This window comes from Oncorhynchus keta, chromosome 11, assembly GCF_023373465.1.
Source record: "Oncorhynchus keta strain PuntledgeMale-10-30-2019 chromosome 11, Oket_V2, whole genome shotgun sequence".
NCBI lineage: Eukaryota > Metazoa > Chordata > Actinopteri > Salmoniformes > Salmonidae > Oncorhynchus > Oncorhynchus keta.
The window spans coordinates 52,768,864-52,792,201 of NC_068431.1; the positions used below are offsets into that span (position 1 = coordinate 52,768,864).

Consider the following 23,338-nt stretch of genomic DNA (forward strand, 5'->3'; position numbering starts at 1 on the left):
CAGAAGGGGGAAAGGAGAAGATTAATTGTGTGTCGTCTGCATAGCAATGATAGGAGAGACCATGTGAGGTTATGACAGAGCCAAGTGACTTGGTGTATAGCGAGAATAGGAGAGGGCCTAGAACAGAGCCCTGGGGGACACCAGTGGTGAGAGCGCGTGGTGAGGAGACAGATTCTCGCCACGCCACCTGGTAGGAGCGACCTGTCAGGTAGGACGCAATCCAAGCGTGGGCCGCGCCGGAGATGCCCAACTCGGAGAGGGTGGAGAGGAGGATCTGATGGTTCACAGTATCGAAGGCAGCCGATAGGTCTAGAAGGATGAGAGCAGAGGAGAGAGAGTTAGCTTTAGCGGTGCGGAGCGCCTCTGTGATACAGAGAAGAGCAGTCTCAGTTGAATGACTAGTCTTGAAACCTGACTGATTTGGATCAAGAAGGTCATTCAGAGAGAGATAGCCGGAGAGCTGGCCAAGGACGGCACGTTCAAGAGTTTTGGAGAGAAAAGAAAGAAGGGATACTGGTCTGTAGTTGTTGACATCGGAGGGATTGAGTGTAGGTTTTTTCAGAAGGGGTGCAACTCTCGCTCTCTTGAGGACGGAAGGGACGTAGCCAGCGGTCAGGGATGAGTTGATGAGCGAGGTGAGGTAAGGGAGAACGTCCCCGGAAATGGTCTGGAGAAGAGAGGAGGGGATAGGGTCAAGCGGGCAGGTTGTTGGGCGGCCGGCCGTCACAAGACGCGAGATTTCATCTGGAGAGAGAGGGGAGAAAGAGGTCAGAGCACAGGGTAGGGCAGTGTGAGCAGAACCAGCGGTGCCGTTTGACTTAGCAAACGAGGATCGGATGTCGTCGACCTTCTTTTCAAAATGGTTGACGAAGTCATCTGCACAGAGGGAGGAGGGGGAGGGGGGAGGAGGATTCAGGAGGGAGGAGAAGGTGGCAAAGAGCTTCCTAGGGTTAGAGGCAGATGCTTGGAATTTAGAGTGGTAGAAAATGGCTTTAGCAGCAGAGACAGAGGAGGAAAATGTAGAGAGGAGGGAGTGAAAGGATGCCAGGTCCGCAGGGAGGCGAGTTTTCCTCCATTTCCGCTCGGCTGCCCGGAGCCCTGTTCTGTGAGCTCGCAATGAGTCGTCGAGCCACGGGCGGGAGGGGAGGACCGAGCCGGCCTGGAGGATAGGGGACATAGAGAGTCAAAGGATGCAGAAAGGGAGGAGAGGAGGGTTGAGGAGGCAGAATCAGGAGATAGGTTGGAGAAGGTATGAGCAGAGGGAAGAGATGATAGGATGGAAGAGGAGAGAGTAGCGGGGGAGAGAGCGAAGGTTGGGACAGCGTGATACCATCCGAGTAGGGGCAGTGTGGGAGGTGTTAGATGAGAGCGAGAGGGAAAAGGATACAAGGTAGTGGTCGGAGACTTGGAGGGGAGTTGCAATGAGGTTAGTGGAAGAACAGCATCTAGTAAAGATGAGGTCGAGCGTATTGCCTGCCTTGTGAGTAGGGGGAAGGTGAGAGGGTGAGGTCAAAAGAGGAGAGGAGTGGAAAGAAGGAGGCAGAGAGGAATGAGTCAAAGGTAGACGTGGGGAGGTTAAAGTCGCCCAGCACTGTGAGAGGTGAGCCGTCCTCAGGAAAGGAGCTTATCAAGGTATCAAGCTCATTGATGAACTCTCCGAGGAACCTGGAGGGCGATAAATGATAAGGATGTTAAGCTTGAAAGGGCTGGTAACTGTGACAGCATGGAATTCAAAGGAGGCGATAGACAGATGGGTGAGGGGAGAAAGAGAGAATGACCACTTGGGAGAGATGAGGATCCCGGTGCCACCACCCCGCTGACCAGAAGCTCTCGGGGTGTGCGAGAACACGTGGGCGGACGAAGAGAGAGCAGTAGGAGTAGCAGTGTTGTCTGTGGTGATCCATGTTTCCGTCAGTGCCAAGAAGTCGAGGGACTGGAGGGAGGCATAGGCTGAGATGAACTCTGCCTTGTTGGCCGCAGATCGGCAGTTCCAGAGGCTACCGGAGACCTGGAACTCCACGTGGGTCGTGCGCGCTGGGACCACCAGATTAGGGTGGCCGCGGCCACGCGGTGTGGAGCGTTTGTATGGTCTGTGCAGAGAGGAGAGAACAGGGATAGACAGACACATAGTTGACAGGCTACTGAAGAGGCTACGCTAATGCAAAGGAGTTCGGAATGACAAGTGGACTACACGTCTCGAATGTTCAGAAAGTTAAGCTTACGTAGCAAGAATCCTATTGACTAAAATGATTAAAATGATACAGTACTGCTGAAGTAGGCTAGCTGGCAGTAGCTGCGTTGTTGACACTACACTAATCAAGTCGTTCCGTTGAGTGTAATAGTTTCTGCAGTGCTGCTATTCGGGGGCTAGCTGGCTAGCTAGCAGTGTTGTTTACCTTACGTTGCGTTAAAAGAACGACAATAGCTGGCTAGCTAACCTAGAAAATCGCTCTAGACTACACAATTATCTTTGATACAAAGACTGCTATGTAGCTAGCTATGTAGCTAGCTACGATCAAACAAATCAAACCGTTGTACTGTAATGAAATGAAATGAAAATGTGATACTACCTGTGAATGCGACCGGGTTGTTGAGTTCTATTCAGTAGACGTTGGCTAGCTGTTAGCTGTTGGCTAGCTAGCAGAGTCTCCTACGTTAAGGACGACAAATAGCTGGCTAGCTAACCTCGGTAAATTAAGATAATCACTCCAAGACTACACACTCTAAACTACACAATTATCTTGGAAAAAAGACAGCTTGTTGTTGACACTAAACTAATCAAGTCGTTCAGTTGAGTGTAATAGTGTAATAGCACTACAGTGCTGCTAATCTGTGGGCGTTTGCTAGCGTTTGCTAGCTGGCTAGCTGGCTAGCTGCTGGGCAAATAGCAGTGAAGGCTACGTTAGGGCGACGAAATACGATAATTATGCAATTATCTTTGATACAAGGACGGCTATGTCCTTGTATCTAAGAGAACGAAACGAAACAGTCCTGAACGGTGAATACAAAAGACACTGAACAGAAAGAAAATAATCACCCACAACTCAAAGGTGAAACCAGGCTACCTAAGTATGGTTCTCAATCAGGGACAACGATTGACAGCTGCCTCTGATTGAGAACCATACCAGGCCAAACACAGAAATCCCAAATTATAGAAAAAATACATAGACTGCCCACCCCAACTCACGCCCTGACCGTACTAAAACAAAGACAAATCAAAGGAACTAAGGTCAGAACATGACAATATTGCTGTTTCCCTCAGCTCATTGGCTATCTTCCAAGCTAGATTTCAAGATGATCAGTGGTCATTGGGCCAAAATACAGTCAATCAACGATAGACCGCTCCTACCATTGGTGCGCAATGAGGTCATTGATTGGTGTCTTCAAATCGGTTTGTTTCGGTCAATACGTCCCGGGAAAAGAGCCATCAAGTGTGATTGTGTTACTAACAAACTGAGGATTGCAATGAAACCAACCATGACTGGATAAACGTGTGTTTAGTGTGTGTATTTACCACAAATGTTTCGTCCAAAGTTGAAAGAGACGGAAATCACGACGCAAGCGGTTTACAAATGTTTCGTGTTAGGCTATAAAAATGTATTTTATCAAACAAAACTAACATTCACTGTGGAGCTAGGACAATTGGCATTGCCACCAGAGGAATATTTTCAAAGGTAAGCAATTTATTTTGTTATTTCTGACTTCTGTGACGCTAATGCTTGGTTGGAAAATGCTAATAATACTTTTGTTAGCTGGGTGCTCTCCTTAGATAATCGCATGGTTTGCTTTTGACGTAAAGCCTTTCTGAAATCTGACACAGCAGCTGGATTAATAAAATGTTAAGCTTTGAAATGATGTTAGACACATGTATTTACAGCCCTACAGCCCTACAGTATAATAATGATACACGTTATATCAACATAAAGAGGCTTTATTTACAACCTATGGGGTATAAGATGTTGAGAATAGTGGAATAAGAGATTCAGAAATGGATTAAATACCCTAACCTAAGCTATGTTCAATGTCAGCAGAATTTTCCATTGAAAAATGCTCAGTCTAAAGTCATTCGGCTATGGGTTTCATAGCCCTATAAAAATGATACAAGTTATATCACCTGAAAATGGTTTTTATTAACAACACGTTGGGCAAAGAGCTATAGGAGAGTCTCATAACCCCTAACTGTCACACTCTGATCTGTTTCACATGTCTTTGTGCTTGTCTCCACCCCGCTCCAGGTGTTGCCCATCTCCCCAATTATCCCCAATGTATTGCTGCTGATCTGTGTTCTCTGTTTGGCTGTTGCCAGTTCGTTTTGTCTGTCAAGCCTACCAGTGGGTTCACATTGCTCCTGTCTTTTTATATAGTTCCTGTTTTCTTGTTTCCCCGGTTTTGGCCATTCTGCCTGCCCTGACCCTGATCCTGCCTGCCGTTCTGTACCTTGTCACACCGCTATGGATTATTGACCTCTGCCTGCCCTGACCCTGAGACTGCCTGCGGTTCTGAACCTTTTGACTCTGATCTGGATTACTGACCTCTGCCTGCCCTTGACCTGTTGTTTTACCTGCCCCTGTCCTAGTAATAAACTTTTGTTACTTCGACACTGTCTGCTTCTGGGCCTTCCCTAAAACATGATACTAACTTGAGTGCAGTCTTCGCCAATGAGAACCAAGACGGGTCTAGCTTTGTCCTTCATGACTAGGAATGGCCTCAATTCTAGGCCATAGGAAATCCTACGTACATCCATCTCATTAGATCAGAACAGGATGGATCAACTGAATCATATTACTGGTTTTGCTGCACAACACACTTATATTATCTGCCTACCCATCATTGTCAGGTTATTTGATGTATAAGCTTCAGTAACAGAAGAACACCATGGTTGTAATAACACTTTATACAGGTAGTGTGTAAATGTGTAGAATGTGTTTGTTTTAGGTCTTCACTGGTAAGTTGACTTCTGTAAATTAGACAGCCACTGAGGACTTTCTTCTGAATAACTGGTCAGGGCATAGCACTTTCCATTCAGCTTCAGGCAACTTTGATGTAAGTTTTGATCACACCTGTAGTGACTACTTCGATCTGTCACACCCATTGTTGCTTATCCATTGTTCACTAGATATATCAATGTAATTACACCTCAACACAATGTTGAAAAACAGAATGCTTCCCACCACTAGATCACATAACTAGACGTGAGCTGGAAGTGATCCCAACACTGCCACCAGTGTAGCGGAAGAAAGTGAAAGCTGCAACAGGGACTCTAACCAGGGCTCATTCTTGGCAAAGTGAACTCTAACGACCATTGCCACGAAAGCCTAGTAGGCCTCTGGGCAGACGCAGTAGTCCTACAATGCTGGCATATGCCTTGTTACAATAGTTTAAGTGTATAACATGATTGACACGACCACAATAATCACCATGAAACGGCCTTGGATGTTCCATAAATGTAAGCCGGCATAATTAATTATTTTACATTAACCTGTTTAACTGCGTTGATATGGCTTAATTGACCATAGTCCAGACTCGTTATAGTGCAAACACCATGTGGTTGCACCAGGGGAGTTTTTTTAGGGTCTTCTGTTTCCACAGATTTATTGATGATTTAATTTCCCATCATGAAACTGTATCCCCATTCCCCAACCAAATACCTGTCACGCCCTGATCTGTTTCACCTGTCTTTGTGATTGTCGCCACCCACCTCTAGGTGTCACCCGTTTTCCCCATTAGTCCCTGGGTATTTATTCCGGTGTTCCCTGCTTGTCTGTTGACAGTTTGTCTTGTCAAGTCAACCAGTGTGTTTTGCCATGCTCCTACTGTTTCTTAGCTCTCTTTTGCTAGTCCCCCTGGTTTTGACCCTTGCCTGCCTTGCCTCTGATCCCACCTGCCTGACCACACTGCCTGCCCTGAACTCGAGCCTGCCTGCCACTCTGTACCTCCTGGACTCTGACCTTGTTTCTGATCTTTTGGCTGTCCCGTGGATTATAATAAATATCAGAGACTCGAAAAAGAAAGACAAATACAGCTTTTTGGCGACCCTCATAACATCTGACATAGCACCAGTACCCCAAAGTATTAAGTGAAAACAAGCATAGAAAACAGTATTGGCATTAATAAAAAATAAAAAAATAAACGTAAGGCTACTATTATATAAGTATTTCGGTGACACTGGTTGAGTAACAATATTGGGTTGCTAACAGGTTTGTTTTCTGCATTTCTCCAATAACTTTCAAAAGATTTTTACAAAGTTTGCCCCCCAAAAATGTATTTTCATATGAAGTCGCACAAAAATGTGTATTTTCCTATGAATGAAGTCAAAACATTTGTTTTGTATTTTCACATGAATTAAGCCACAAAATACATTTTGTACATATTTGCATGAATTGAGTGTGAGATTGTGTTGCAACATTCACCACCATGTAAGATGGCGCCGAAGCAGAAGGCAGACGTTTTACGTGCCCCCAACCAATTGTTTTTTTGTTTATCTGCGTTGTTTAACTTATTTTTTTACTCTTTCTATACATAATGTTGCCACCACCGTCTCTTATGACTGAAAATAACTTCGACATCAGGACTGCGATTACTCACCAATGACTAGCAGAATCCTTTTTCTAGTTTCATGACACTGATGAGCCCGAGGCAGAGGATATAAGGCTCCCTCGGGAAAAGGTCCCGGCCCCAGCGATCTGCGTGAAGAGAAGGTGGAGAAAGATACTACAGCTGGCTGGTTATATGATGTACCGGCAGGGTAGAACATCGGCATCTGGTAAGACAAGGGGCGGCGGTCTATGTATTTTTGTAAACAACAGCTAGTGCACGATATCTAAGGAAGTCTCGAGCTGTTGCTCGCCTGAGATAGTGTTTTTCATAATAAGCCACAGACCACATTACCCACCGAGAGAGTTTTCATCTATATTCTTTGTAGCGGTTTACATACCACCACAGTCAGAGGCTGGCACTAAGATAGCATTGAATGAGCTGTATTCTGCCATAAGCAAACAAGAAAACAACTAGGCACTCCTAGTAGCCGGGGACTTTAATGCAGGGAAACTTTAAATCAGTTTTACCAAATTTCTATCAGCATGTTAAACGTGCAACCAGAGGGAAAAGAACTCTAGACCACCTACACTCCACACATAGAGATGCATACAAAGCTCTCCCTCACCCTCCATTTGCCAAATCTGACCCTAATTCCATCCTTCTGATTCCTGCTTACAAGCTAAAATTAAAACAGGAAGCACCAGTGACTAGATCAATAAAAAAGTGGTCAGATGAAGCAGATGCTAAGCTACAGGACCGTTTTGCTAGCACAGACTGGAATATGTTCCGGGATTCCTCCAACGGCATTGAGGAGTACACCACATCTGTCATTGGCCTCATCCAAAAGTGAACAGTGACCATAACTACATACCCCAACCAGAAGCTATGGATTACAGGCAGTATTCGCAATAAGCTAAAGGCTGGAGCTGCTGTTTTCAAGGAGCGGGACTCTAACACGGAAGCTTATAAGAAATACCAATATGCCCACCGACGAACCATCAAACAGGCAAAGCGTCAATACAGGACAAAGATCGAGTCGTACTACACCAGCTCTGGCGCTTGTCGGGTGTGGCAGGGACTGCAAACCATTACAGACTACAAAGGGAAGCACACCAGAGAGCTTCCCAGTGACACGAGCCTACCAGATGAGCTAAACTACTTCTATGCTCACTTCGATGCAAATAACACTGAAACATGCATGAGAGCACCAGCTGTACTGGAAGACTATGTGAACTCCGCTCTCCGCAGCCGATGTAAGACATTTAGACGGGTCAACATTCACAAGGCCGCAGGGCCAGAGGGATTACCAGGACGTGTACTGTGAGCATGCGCTGACCAACTAACAAGTGTCTTCACTAACATTTCCAACCTCTCCCTGGCCGAGTCTGTAATACCAACATGTTTTAAGCAGACCACCATAGTGATTGTGCACAAGACACTAAGCTAACCTGCATAAATAACTACCAACCCGTAACACTCACGTCTGTAGCCATGAAGTGGTTTTAAAGGCTGATCATGGCTCACATCAACACCATCATCCCAGAATTCCTAGACCCACTCCAATTTGCATGTCGCCCCAACAGATCCACAGATGATGCAGTCTCTATTGTACTCCACACTGCCTTTTCCCATCTGGACAAAAGGAACACCTATGTGAGAATGCTATTTATTGACTACAGCTCAGCGTTCAACACCATAGTGCCCTCAAAGCTCATCAATAAGGACCCTGGGACTAAACACCTCCCTCTGCAACTTTATCCTGGACTTCCTGATAGGCCGCCCCCAGTTGTTAATTAAGGGTAGGTAACAACACATCTGCCATGCTGATCCTCAACACAGGGGCCCCTCAGGGGTGCGTGCTCAGCCCCCTCCTGTTACTCCCTGTTCACTCATGACTGCATGGCCAGGCATGACTCCAACACCATCATTACATTTGCCGATGGCACAACAGTGGTAGGCCTGATCACCGACAACAACTAGACAGCCTATAGGTAGTTCAGACACCTGGCTGTGTGGTGCCAGGACAACAACCTCTCCCTCAACATGATCAAGACAAAGGAGATGATTGTGGACTACAGGAAAAGAGGACCGAGCACGCCCCAATTCTCATTGACGGGCTGCAGTGGAGCAGGTTGAGAGCTTCAAGTTCCTTGGTGTCCACATCACCAACAAAGTAACATGGTCCAAGTCATGAAGCATGTACGACAAAACCTATTCCCCCTCAGGAGACTGAAAATATTTGGCTTCTACAGCTGCACCATCAAGAGCATCCTGACTGGTTGCATCACTGCCTGGTATGGTAACTGCTCAGGCTCCGACCGCAAGGCACAACAGAGGGTAGTGTGAACGGCCCAGTACATCACTGGGACCAAGCTTCCTGCAGTCCAGGACCTCTATACCAGGCGGTGTCAGAGGAAGGCCCTAAAAATTGTCAAAGACTCCAGCCACCCTAGTAATAGACTGTTCTCTCGGGTACCACATGGCAAGCGATACCGGAGCGCCAAGTCTAGGTCCAAGAGGCTTCGAAACAGCTTCTACCGCCAAACCATAAGACTCCTGAACATCTAGTCTAATGGCTACCCAGACTATTCGCATTGTGCCCCCCCTCCCCTCTCCACACCACTGCCACTCTCTGTTGTCATCTATGCATAGTCACTTTAATTAACTCTACTTACATGTACAAACTACCTCAATGAACCGGTGCCCCCGCATATTGACTCTGTACCGGCACCCCCGTGTTAGTGTTTATTTTTTACTGCTGCTATTTAATTACTTGTTACTTTTATCTCTTATTTTTATCCGTATTCTTTTAAACTGCACTGTTGGTTGCATTCGGATGGTATGCACCTGTTGTATTCAGCGCATGTGACAAATAAAATCTGAGGTAGAGACAGGTGGGTTGTCTTTGTGTGCAGGTATCCCCAAAGAAATACCATTCTGACGGCCATGTCAGACTGCAAAGAGACACAGTGTTACGTGTATAAGTACCTGTCATGGTGCCCTTTGAATTTGCTACAATGTTATCCTCAATCCCCTGCGTATGTCAACACCTTGCAGAGTATCTTTTAGAGAGTAACAGCTAAGCCAGCAGCCTATAAGTCGAAACGAAAGGTACACTTACAAATGTGTGCATAATGACAGTGTTTTATGTAGGCTACACTTCAAATGAAGTAACCTCATAGGCCTATGCTTATTATCTTGTGAATTTAGGTCACGGATTGCATGGGTAAGGATTGCATGTCCCTGTCGGGTTCATGAGCTGCCTCAAACCCCTGTCATGGACAGTGGCGATTTTAGCATGTACATCTTGGTGGGGAAAACTCCCCCCAAAATAGTTTTGATGCATGACAGAAAAGATCCACTACACAACACCACACTAAACAATATATGAATTGCACTGTAATGGTAACAAACGGTGCCCACAAACTCTTAGGGCCTACATAAAGCTGTCCCAACACCAGAGTGCCAACAGCTTACAACTGCAACACCTGTCTATCAGTAGAGCCTTGTCGGGCAGCGAAACGGTTCATTCAGCCTCATTTACTGCCTTTAAAAAACCAGCTGATATGGCTGACTTGCTTAAACAAATGTGGTTTCTACTGAGAATTGAGATGTACAAACTATGGCATGAGGGGATGACGAGCAGATACGAGGCAATCCGTAATTTCGATTAAGACATTAATGAGTGAGGTAGGACCAACGTAGTCAATATAACTATTTATTCAGCACTTTGAAATGTGCAGCGATAGAATTCAGAACAGGGGCCGTTCAAACAGTATTCTCCCTGTACACAAAGTCAGAACCATAGGATAAATAAAGGGGGTATATAAGCAGACAATGAAAGCTCTTACAATATTCAGTGATTGCATTTCTCTAAAACAGTCTATAGGCTACATGTGCACCACCAAGTCAGAACAGTAGGCTAAATTATGTAGGGAAAAGGGACCAAATTATTACAGTGAGGCACATGGGCTACTAACAGCTTACTACACAACATACAATTATAATTACTTTCTTAGCTACAGTATACATATCTCCCTGGTATATTACATAATTTATGCAGCAGCATTCAAGACATTTTTGGAATCACCTTGTTGTGCTGTGCTCACTTGAACAGCAACGTGGTGCGGTGGTCCTTCATGGGCAGATTTTGTTTTCAAATTTGGTCATCAAAGTCTGGCATTCTCTGGATTTGTGGTGCTTTCAAGACAACTGGAAACTCAAATTTTTTTTTTAGAATCATGATGACATCAGTGATCTTCAGGTCGGAGCTCAAGGAAGAGGCCAAAGTTCCCTACTTATATTTTTTTATTTAACCTTTATTTATCTAGGCAAGTCAGTTAAGAACAAATTCTTATTTACAATGACAGCCTAGGAACAGTGGGTTAATTGCCATGTTCAGGGGCAGAATGATAGATTTTTACCTTGTCACCTCTGGGATTCGATCCAACGCTCTAACCACTAGGCTACCTGCCGCCCCAAAATGGAAGACTGTCAAAAATGTATTATCCCAGTCGGAGCTTGTTATTTTCCGAGTTCCCATGGTCTTGAACTCACTGAAGTCTGATCATTCCCAGTTCCGAGTTTCCAGTTGTTTTGAGCGCGGCAGAAGTCATGCTGATTGACAGCATGCTGGATTGACAGCATGACCAATGTTCAATGTTTATCGTTTTAAGCTTGGAAAAGAGACCCTTAAACCAAGACTTGGACCACACACCCACTCCACTGAATAGCAGACTAGTGATTGCTTTGAAATGCTTGCAGTTAGCCACTGATTCCTTCCAAACAACTCATTGTTGAATTTGCGATTTCCAACTTGTTGTTTATGTCCAATGGCTGATGAGCACGGACACGTTTTATCTATAATTTCTCTTCATATAACAAGGATTGGAAAGGATTTGACAGTAGATTGTCGACTTGATTCATGATAACTGCAAGCTTGCTAGCTAAGATTTCAAAACTATGATGTTGACAAAATTAGTCCAATCAAAGCTAATGTTGATAGAACGTGAGTTGACTTTATTTTATCTGTGGACAATGCCCTTGAGCCTTCTTGGATGGGCACTTCGATTGTAGCTCAATGGCAGCACCCAAGTGGCTTGAATTTTTTTATCTCTCCCTGTATGTTTTGCGGTGATGTAGCGTCCCCATGAATGAATGAACATTGAGCCAATCACAGCGCAACTAGAGAACATTAACAACCCCTATGTTCTGTATTTTCCGCTGGCTGCCCCAAGGTCCTGGAGTGGCCTAGCCAGTCTCCAGATCTCAACCCCATAGAGAATCTTTGGAGGGAGTTGAAAGTCCGTGTTGCTCTGCAACAGCCCCAAAACATCACTGCTCTAGAGGAGATCTGCATGGAGGAATGGGCCAAAATACCAGCAACAGTGTGTGAAAACCTTGTGAAGACGTGCAGAAAACGTTTAACCTCTGTCATTGCCAACAAAGGGTACATAAAAAAGTATTGAGATAAACTTTTGTTATTGACAAAATACTTATTTTCCACCATAATATGCAAATAAATTCATAAAAAGTCCTACAATGTGATTTTCTGGATTTTTTTCTTCTCATTTTGTCTGTCACAGTTGAAGTGTACATATGATGAAAATTACAGACCTCTCTCATCTTTTTAAGTGGGAGAACTTGCACAATTGGTGGCTGACTAAATACTTTTTTGCCCCACTGTAGATGGATAGTGAAAGGAGATAATATGCTAGGCTACCAACCAAGTCATGTCAGATAAGTGATTCTTTCTTTATAACCTACAGTACCAGTCAAGAATGTGGACACACCCACTCATTCAATGGTTTTCTTTATTTTGACTATTTTCTACATTGTAGATTCAAAAATATATATATTTTCATTTCACCTTTATTTAACCAGATAGTCTAGTTGAGACCAAGTTCTCATTTACAACTGTGACCTGGCCAAGATAAAGCAAAGCAGTAAGACACATACAACAACACAGAGTTACACATGGAATAAACAAACATACAGTCAATAATACAGTTGAAAAAAGTCTATATACAGTGAGTGCAAACGAGGTAGGATAAGGGAGGTAAGGCAATAAAATAGGCCATGGTGGCGAAATAATTACAATATAGCAATTAAACACTGGAATGGAAGATGTGCAGAAGGTGAATGTGCAAGTAGAGATACTGGGGTGCAAAGGAGCGAGATAAATAAATAAATACAGTATGGGGATGAGGTAGTTGGATGGGCTATTTACAGATGGGCTATGTACAGGTGCAGCGATCTGTGAGCTCCTCTGACAGCTGATGCTTAAAGCTAGTGAGGGGGATATGAGTCTCCAGCTTCAGGGATTTTTACAGTTCATTCCAGCCATTGGCAGTAGAGAACTGGAAGGAATGGCGGCAAAAGGAAGAATTGGCATTGGGGGTGACCAGTGAAATATACCTGCTGCAGCGCGTGCTACGGGTGGATGCTGCTACAGTGACCAGTGAGCTGAGACAAGACGGGGCTTTACCTAGCAGAGACTTGTAGATGACCTGGAGCCAGTGGGTTTGATGGCGAGTATGAAGCGAGGGCCAGCCAACGAGAGCGTACAGGTCACAGTGGTGGGTAGTATATGGGGCTTTGGTGACAAAACGAATGACACTGTGATAGACTGCATCCAGTTTGTTGAGTAGTGTTGGAGGCTATTTTCTAAATGACATCGCCGAAGTCGAGGATCGGTAGGATAGTCGGTTTTACGAGGGTATGTTTGGCAGCATGAGTGAAGGATGCTTTGTTGCGAAATAGGAAGCCGATTCTAGATTTAATTTTGGATTGGAGATGATTAATGGGAGTCTGGAAGGAGAGTTTACAGTCTAACCAGACACCTAGGTATTTGTAGTTGTCCACATATTCTAAGTCAGAACCGTCCAGGGTAGTGATGCTGGTGGGCAGGTCCAGGCAGCGATTGGTTGAAGAGCATGCATTTAGTTTTATTTGCATTTAAGAGCAGTTATAGGCAACGGAAGGAGAGTTGTATGGCATCGAAGCTTGTCTGGAGGTTAGTTAACACAGTGTCCAAAGAAGGGCCAGAGGTATACAGAATGGTGTCGTCTGCGTAGAGATGGATCAGAGAATCACCAGCAGCAAGAGCGACATCATTGAAGTATACAGAGAAGAGAGTCTGCCCGAGAATTGAACCCTGTGGCACCCCCATAGAGACTGCCAGAGGTCCAGACAACAGGCCCCCCTGACTTGACACACTGAACTCTATCAGAGATGTAGTTGGTGAACCAGGCGAGGCAATCATTTGAGAAACCAAGGCTGTTGAGTCTGCTGATAAGAATGTGGTGATTGACAGAGTCGAAAGCCTTGGCCAGGTCGATGAATACAGCTGCACAGTAATGTCTCTTATCGATGGGGATTATGATATCGTTTAGGACCTTAAGTGTGCCTGAGGTGCACCCATGACCAGCTCTGAAACCAGATTGCATAGCGGAGAAGGTACGGTGGGATTCAAAATGGTTGGTAATCGGATTGTTAACTTGGCTTTCGAAGACCTTAGAAAGGCAGGGTAGGATGGATATAGGTCTATAGCAGTTTGGGTGTAGAGTGTCTCCCCCTTTGAAGAGGGGGATGAATGCAGCTGCTTTCCAATATTTGGGAATCTCAGACGACACGAAAGAGAGGTTGAACAGGCTATTAATAGGGGTGGCAACAATTATTGCAAATCATTTTAGAAAGAAAGGATCCAGACTGTCTAGCCCGGCTGATTTGTAGGGGTCCAGATTTTGCAGCTCTTTCAGAACATCAGCTATCTGGATTTGGGAGAAGGAGAAATGGGGAAGGCTTGGGCGAGTTGCTATGGGGGTGCAGTGCTGTTGACCGGGGTAGTGGTAGCCAGGTGGAAAGCATGGCCAGCCGTAGAGAAATGCTTATTGAAATTCTCAATTATAGTGGATTTATCGGGGGTGACAGTGTTTCCTAGCCTCAGTGCAGTGGGCAGCTGGGAAGAGGTGCTCTTATTCTCCATGGACTTTACAGTGTCCCGGAACTTTTTTGAGTTAGTACTACAGGAATCTAATTTCTGTTTGAAAAAGCTAGCCTTAGCCTTCCTAACTACCTGTGTATATTTGTTCCTAACTTCCCTGAAAAGTTGCATATCACGGGGGCTATTCGATGCTAATGCAGAACACCACAGGATGTTTTTGTGCTGGTCAAGGGCAGACAGATCTGGAGTGATCCAAGGACTATATCTATTCCTAGTTCAAATTTTTAACGGGGCATGCTTATTTAAGATGGTGAGGAAGGTACTTTTAAAGAATAGCCAGGCATCATCTAACCCACTGGCTCCAGGTCATCTATAAGTCTTTGCTAGGTAAAGCTCTGCCTTATCTCAGCTCACTGGTCACCATAGCAACACCCACCCATAGCGCGCGTTCCTGCAGGTATATTTCAATGGTCATCCCCTAAGCCAACACCTGCTTTGGCCGCCTTTCCTTCCAGTTCTCTGCTGCCAATGACAGGAACGAATTGCAAAAATCACTGAAGTTGGAGACTTATATCTCCCTCACTAGCTTTAACCTCTTAAGTCGACCCCCTACTTTTTCGAACATTCTGTTAAAAATCGCGCAACATTTCAGCGTCCTGCTACTCATGCCAGGAATATAGTATATGCATATGATTAGTATGTATGGATAGAAAACACTCTGACGTTTCTAAAACTGGTTCAATCACGGCTGTGACTATAACAGAGCCTGCGTTTCATCCGGTCTCCGACAGGATGTTTTGGATGGGAAATTTCTGAACATGATTTCAAGACGTGGAGCTATTGAATACACATCGCCCTGTGATCAATTTGATAGATTATTAACGTTTACTAATACCTAAAGTTGGATTACAAAAGTATTTCGAAGTGTTTTGTGAAAGTTTATCGTCTACTTTTTTAATTTAAAAAAATGACGTTGTGTTTTAAAACGCTGTTTTTTCCTTGCTCACACAGTCTTCATAGATCGATATGTAGGGTATATATGGACCGATTTAATCGAAAAAAAGACCCAATAGTGATGTTTATGGGACATCTAGGAGTGCCAACAAAGAAGATCGTCAAAGATAATGAATGTTTTATATTTTATTTCTGCGTTTTGTGTAGCGCCGGCTACGCTAATTATTCTGTTTACGTCCCCTTTGGGTATTTCGGGGTGTTGCATGCTATCAGATAATAGCTTCTCATGCTTTCGCCGAAAAGCATTTTAAAAATCTGACTTGTTGGCTGGATTCACAACGAGTGTAGCTTTAATTCAGTACCCTGCATGTGTGTTTTAATGAACGTTTGAGTTTTAACGAGTGCTATTAGCATTTAGCGTAGCGCATTTGCATTTCCAGATGTCTAGATGGGACGCATGCGTGCCGGGTCGACGTAAGAGGTTAAGCATCAAAGCAGCTTAACGATCGCTGCAGCTATGCACAGCCCATCTGAAAATAGCCCATCCAACCAACTACCTACCTACCTCATCCCATTTTTGGTTTTATGCTCTTTTGCACACCAGTATTTCTACTTTCACATCCTCATCTGCACATCTATCACTCCAGTGTAAATAGCTAAATTGTAATTACTTTGCCACTATGGCCTATTTATTGCCTCACCTCCTAACTTCATTTGCACACATTACATACAGGTATTTCTATTGTGTTATTGACTGTACGTTTGTTTGTCCCATATGTAACTCTGTGTTGTTGTTTTTGTCGCACTGCTTTGCTTTATCTTGGCCAGGTCGCAGTTGTAAATGAGAACTTGTTCTCAACTGACCTACCTTGTTAAATAAAGGTGAAATAAAGAAATGTTAATAAAAAAACATTAGCAACAACTGGCCCGATTTCGGGACACCGATCCAGTAGTAATGATGGACTGTAATTTCTCTTTGCTTATTTGAGCTGTTCTCTCCATAATATGGACTTGGTCTTTTACGAAATAGGGGTTTGTTCGGTATACCATCCCGACCTTGTCACAACACAATTGATTGGCTCAAACACATTAAGAAGGAAATAAATTCCAAAAATGTAATTTTAACAAGGAAAGGAAAGGAAAGGTGGGATACCTAGTCAGTTGTACAACTGAATGCCTTCAACTGAAATGTGTATTCCGCATTTAACCTCTGAATCAGAGAGGTGGGGGGGGCTGCCTTAATCGACATCCACGTCTTCGGCGCCCGGGGAACAGTGGGTTAATGCCTTGCTTAGGGACAAAATGACCTTGTCACCTCAGGTTTTGTACACCTGTTAATTGAAATGCATTCCAGGTGACTACCTCATGAAGCTGGATGAAAGAGTGCCAAGAGTGTGCAAAGATGTCATCAAGGCAAAGGGTGGCTACTTTGAAGATTCTCAAATATAAAATATTTTTTGATTTGTTCAACACTTTTTCGGTTACTACACGATTCAATGTGTTATCTCCTAGTTTTGATGTCTTCACTATTATTCTACAATGTAGAATATAGTAAAAATAAAGAAAATCCCTGGATGAGTAGGTGTGTCCAAACCTTTGACTGGTACTGTATATAACCTATCATAATTGATCTAATAGGCCTATATTTAGATCATTGACAGTTGAAAGAGAGGGAGAATCCACTTGTGAATATAGTCAAACAGTGCCTCATATCAGCTGCTTTGCGCATGCAGGAGTGTTTCTGAGTTGCCTCTCCTCCCACCCCTGCTTGATTGTTTATTCCTACGCGGCCGTTAATACCTATAATTTACTTTCACTTGCCCACTGTGCAATGTACGATTATCCTACAGGTTAACCTACAGGGAACTTGATCTAGTGTGCTACTATAGGTTTAAAATCGTCTGCCAATTAGCGCTATTGTAGCTTATTTGAAGAATAGTTTGACGGATAAGGTCGTTAATAATTGCCATTATGCACAGTTTTTTTTACAAGTTTCGCCTAGGCTACACAGTAGAACGTTGTATGGCGAATCCGAGGGGAAGACTGAAAGGGACTCAACCCCAGTTCTTTTCGCATTCAGTGACAGTGCCCAAAACGATTTTTGCTTGTGCTCTTAACCCACCATTAGAAGAGTGTATTAGAAGGTTAGAAGAGTGTATGCCTTTAGTCTGACATTAACAGGGGTAAACTTGGTGTATGCGTGCGTGTACATGCGAGTTATTGGATCATTAGATTGATAAACGTGAGTGGACAGTGATGCTTTGTGTGGTAACATAAGACAGACGGTTGTTTAATCCAAAACAAAAGTAGGGTGGTTGGTCAGGCGTACCAAAAGTTTGCGAGATCGAATCTCATCACGGACAACTTTGTTTGCTAACTAGCAACTTTTCAACTACTTACTACTTTTTTTAGATACATTGCAACTACTTACCATGTTAGCTGATCCTTCCCATAACCTCAACTTGAACCCTTTTAGCTAACCCTTCCCCTAACCTTAACCCTTTTCGCTAACACTTTCCCTAACCCCAACCTTAACCTTTTAACTTCTTGATGCACCCATCCCGTTAGCGGGATAATTTTCGTCAACATCCGCAGTATGCAGAGCGCCAAATTCAAATTAAATTAATAAAAATATTTAATTTTCATGAAATCACAAGTGCAAAATAGCAAAACACAGCTTAGCTTGTTGTTAATCCACCTGGCATGTCAGATTTCAAAAAAGCTTTTCGGTGTGTGTTAAGTGTTTATGTAAGGACATCTCTCTCAGCAGACAAAACAGCTAGCAGCCAAGTAGATTGGTCACGAAAGTCAGAAAAGCAATAAAATTAATCTCTTACTTTTGATGATCTTTGGATGTTTGCACTCACGAGACTCCCAGTTACACAATAAATGTTCCTTTTGTTCCATAAAGATTATTTTATATCCAAAATACCTCCATTTGTTTGGCGTGTTATGTTCAGAAATCCACAGGCTCGAGCGGTCACGACCGGGCAGACGGAAATTCCAAAATAGTTTGTCAAACATTTTTTTATAATCAATCCTCAGGTTGTTTTTACAATATACAATCGATAATATTCCAACCAGACTGTACCTTCTTCAATAGGAGAGAGAGAGAGAAAGTGTCTGCTCCAAGCTGTTCCAAGTTTTGAAACTTGAGTGTTTTCTATCCTAATCTGACAATTATATGCATATTCTAGATTCTGGACCTGAGAAATAGGCAGTTTCATTTGGGTACGTTTGTCATCCAAACATCAAAATACTGCCCCCTACACTCAACAGGTTAACCTAACTCCTAAACTTAAACTTAACCCTAACCCCTAACGTTAGCCACCTAGCTAGAATATTATATCATGCGTTTTGCACATTTGTAACATATAATACGAATTGTAATTTGTAACATATCATATAAAATGGGTGATGGACATTCACAAATGAATTACATCCCATACAAAACGTAACATATCACACTAAATGAAGTTTCTCAGATTTACTTACAGAATAATAAGAAATGCTCTGGGACTAGGTTGCGACCAAACAAACTCCTTTCGTATTTGCCTTAAGTAACCTTCTGTCTTATGTAACCATACCAAACGTAACATATTATATACATTTGATTGTCCCGGATTTACTATGTTACGTCTAGTCTGAAACCAGGCTGTTCGTGTTTTCCTTAAATAACCGTTTGTCTCTTGTAACCATACCAAGTGTAATTTACAGAATACGAAATGGATTGTTCCGGATTTAAATGTATTATGTTACGTCTAGTCTATGAGACCAAGCTGCAACCGCAGGAGGCAAACAGGAACCAACCCACATTCTGCTGCTCACAGAATAATTGTGTTCAAGCCTACGTCGTCGTCGTCACTCACTTCGAAGCCAAGGAATGTTGCTCTGGTCGCTGCATTGGGACAGAGGTGTTTTCAGTTTCCCGTTAACTCCAGAACGCGGACCGCTTTGCTTACAGTAACTGAGGGAGTTTGACATATTGGATATCTTTTTTTCGATAACCGAGAGCTGTACCGACGGCGGGCACTTTATTGAAGTCGTGTTGCTCTTCTCATTATCAATTAGATTGCACTTTGATATCGACCTCTCACCTACACGTTTGGGATCACGTTGAGGAATTGAAACGTAAGATTTTTGAAAACTTTCCCTTGCATTACAAGAATAGAATAGAATGCTCGACACAATGTCTGTTTGCTTCGAAATTAAGCGCCTATGGTGCTGAGATGAAAGGAAATAGGAAATATCTATGAACACACGGACATCTATGCCTGAGAGGTAATTATTTTTTATATTTAGCAACTTTTGATATGGGAACAAACACTGCAGACTTGTCAGGCCATTACATTCTAAAAATAGCCTTGATTGCCTTGGGTTATTATTAGTAGGCTAAGGTTTAGCAGTTCTGAATTTTAAAGCTCATATGCAGTATTGTAATTATGTAGGAAGCTATTATAATTATTACCAATGTAAATAATTACATGTATGTATTGTTAAAATGAATCATCCATTGAAATTAAGGGCACATTAACAAAGTCAAGAGATGCCACTTGCATTATTTAATAGCACTGTAATAAGTCTTAGCCCAAATTATAAAGATGTTTTGCAAATGCGAGGTCCATAGTTTATGATCCCTTAACCTTCATGTATCCAGTGACAGTATAGTTGTTTTTCCTGTCTGTACCTCAAATCCAACTCTCTCTCCCCCTCACTCGGTCTCTCTCTCTCTCTCTCTCTCTCTCTCTCTCTCTCTCTCTCTCTCTCTCTCTCTCTCTCTCTCTCTCTCTCTCTCTCTCTCTCTCTCTCTCTCTCTCTCTCTCTCTCTCTCTCTCTCTCTCTCTCTCTCTCTCTCTCTCTCCAGGGGCCATCATACAGAGAAGAGGCTGGACGAGGAACACTGCTGGTGCTAACCTGGGAATTATTCATCAACAGAGCTGCTGATAAAAAGCAAACAACTTCTGTGGGATAAAAAAACAAACATTTTTGGGGGTCATCGTTGTTGCTGGTCACTGAGATACTGAGATATGGGTTCTAGCCTGACATGTGCGGGCGTGGTGTGGGCTCTGCTCTCCTTCCTGTGTGCGGCGGCCTCCTGTGTGGGTTTCTTTATGCCATACTGGCTCCTAGGGTCCCAGATGGGTAAACCGGTCTCTTTCGGGACCTTCCGGCGGTGCTCGTACCCGGTGCGTGATGAGGTTCACCAGGCCACGGTGATGCTGGAGCAGTGTGGGCGTTACGCCTCGTTTCAGGGTATCCCCAGTTTGGAGTGGAGGATCTGTACGGTGGTGACAGGGGTGGGCTGTGGCCTGCTGCTCCTGGTGTCCCTCACGGCCCTGATGGGCTGCTGTGTGTCTGACCTCATCTCCAGGACCATTGGACGGGTGGCCGGGGGCATCCAGTTTGTAGGGGGTAAGTTAAAATCATTAAGCACTGTTAAGATTGGATGGGTGGAAGGATGGATGGGTGGAAGAAAGGATGGATACAATAATGAGTAGACTGACTACTCCACCAATGGATGTAGAATGTTATCGTTGAATGATTTAATAGAACGAAGCTGGGCTGAACGACGACTCCACAGCGTTATTTTTGGTTTCTCTGTTTGTCTTATTTTTCGAACCTTGTGGGTCTGAAGTGAGAGACATGAGGTGGTGATGGCGGGGGCTTCCTGATCCAGATGCAACACACTCAACATGTGGTGTGTGTCCTCTAAGAAAAATGCCTCTATAAGAGGAAAGGCCTCTGTAGTAAATCAGAGCATACTGCTTCTCTTCCCCCTCATGCACTCATCCCCCTCTCCTCCATCTGTATAAAGACTTTGATCACTCTTTTCATTCAGCCAGTGTGGGGGACTGGGGTTGATTTAGTGTGACCTTTTCATGCTTGCATATCAGGGCCTCGGAGTCCTCGCTCTGTCTCTCTCAAATTCTGTATGCTTTAATGGCATGAATGACGAGGTCAATGTTGCCAAAGCGATACACATAAAAAGTATGAAAACAACCGGGACAACAATGAGAATATTAGCTATAATACTAAATATACACGCATCTTCCAAAAATGAAGTGTCTTAAAAGGGTGTTGGACCAGAACAGCAATGTGCCCGTGGCATAGATTTTACAAGTGTCTGGAACTCCATTGGAGGTATTGTTAGCAATTTATGTTATTTTTTAATAACACAGACAACAAGGCAAATCAGGGGGAGGAAAATAGGTTTATTCAAAAAGGACAAATCATGCTAGGAAGTAGATGGTCATGCTCCCCTGTCCTCAGTGATTTTCTCCAGTGATTCTCCCCAGAACAAAGGGACAGCATGTAGTTTTATAACCCAGCCTGTGGTTGACAAATTAGAATTCCTTGTAATAAAACTAGCCAATGGCCAAATAACAAAGTATCCTATTTCAGAAGACATATCCCTCCCATGTCTCTGACCCATTGCTCATTAATCCCCTATTACAGAACAAAACACTATTTTCATTGATCGTTATTACTCTTTTGACTTCTAGTCCTTTTGACCTCTCGTCCTTTTGACCTCTAGTCCTCTCTCTGCGTTGTGTATTTATCTTCAACATATTCTTACAGTATGTTACATCATTCTTCCACCAGAGATTCCATCATTTGGTGTTTTTTTTTATGGTGGTGGAAAACGCTGTCCAGAATCTCCCATAAGTGTTCAATTGGGTTGAGACAGAGCGGAAGAGGCCAAGTGAGAGGTTTTACTCCACCCTAAATTTGTCCACAAAAATAAGCCCATGAAGTGAGGAATTTTTGTATGGAGGTCAATGAGAAAGTATGAGAAACAAAAAAATGTAATTGCCAATTTGCTACGTAAAGCTTATTTGATCGAATAGACATTTTGTAATGGTTAAGTTATACATGCATTGATATATTACTGGATGCACGTGGTGTTTCGGCGACGTTAAATACAATTTATCTGGGAGTTATGCCTTCTGTCATAGAGATAGAGGAATCATCATGGATATAACCAGTGGCGATTTTAGCATGTAAATCTTGGTGGGAAAATCATTTTGTGGGATGCATGCCAGCAAAGCCACTAGACAACACATTCATTGCACTATAATGGTGACAAGCGGTGCCCATGAACTATTAGGGCCTACATAAAGTTGTCCCAACACCAGAGTCCCAACAGCAGTCCCAACGGCAGTTACCACTGCTACACCTGGCTATCAGCGGAGCCTTGTCTGGCAGCAAAATAGTTTATTCAGCCTCATTTACTGCCTTTAACTTCTTGCGTCGAGCCATCCCAGATCCGGTATCGTGACTACAGCCTCAAGCTCATTACCATAACGCAACGTTAAGTATTCATGAAAATCGCAAATGAAATGAAATGAATCTATTTGCTCTCAAGCTTAGCCTTTTGTTAACAACACTGTCGTCTCAGATTTTCAAAATATGCTTCTCAACCATTGCAAAACAAGCATTTGTGTAACAGTATTGATTGCTAGCGTAGCATTTAGCGTAGCATTTAGCGTTAGCATTCAGCAGGCAACATTTTCACAAAAACCAGAAAAGGATTCAAATAAAATAATTTACCCTTGAAGAACTTCGGATGTTTTCAATGAGGAGACTCTCAGTTAGATAGCAAATGTTCCTTTTTTACAAAAAATATTATTTGTGTTGACAAATTGGTCCGTTTTCTGCGTCACGTTTAGCTACGAAAAAAACCTGTATCCAGGATTGTGTAAATCTATCCGCAAGCTCATTAGCATAACACAACGTTAACTATTCATGAAAATCGCAAATGAAATGAAATGAATCTATTTGCTCTCAAGCTTAGCCTTTTGTTAACAACACTGTCATCTCAGATTTTCAAAATATGCTTTTGAACCATAGCTAAACAAGCATTTGTGTAACAGTATTGATAGCCTAGCATAGGATTTATGC

General features: G+C 43.4%; 1 protein-coding gene across 2 annotated transcripts in view; it reads left to right on the forward strand.

The window, feature by feature from the left end:
- The first annotated feature begins 19,266 nt into the window (after positions 1-19,266).
- The window catches only part of LOC118390589 (LHFPL tetraspan subfamily member 6 protein), a 52,866-nt gene continuing 48,794 nt past the window's right edge, over positions 19,267-23,338 (forward strand). Inside the window, exons 1-2 of one of the 2 annotated variants that reach the window (XM_035781291.2) lie at positions 19,267-19,717; positions 20,301-20,848. In XM_035781291.2, coding sequence (XP_035637184.1) covers positions 20,464-20,848 — 385 coding nt within the window. In that variant the 5' untranslated portion in view covers positions 19,267-19,717; positions 20,301-20,463. The remainder of the gene's footprint in view (positions 19,718-20,300; positions 20,849-23,338) is intronic. The other variant, XM_035781292.2, reaches the window with a different exon arrangement.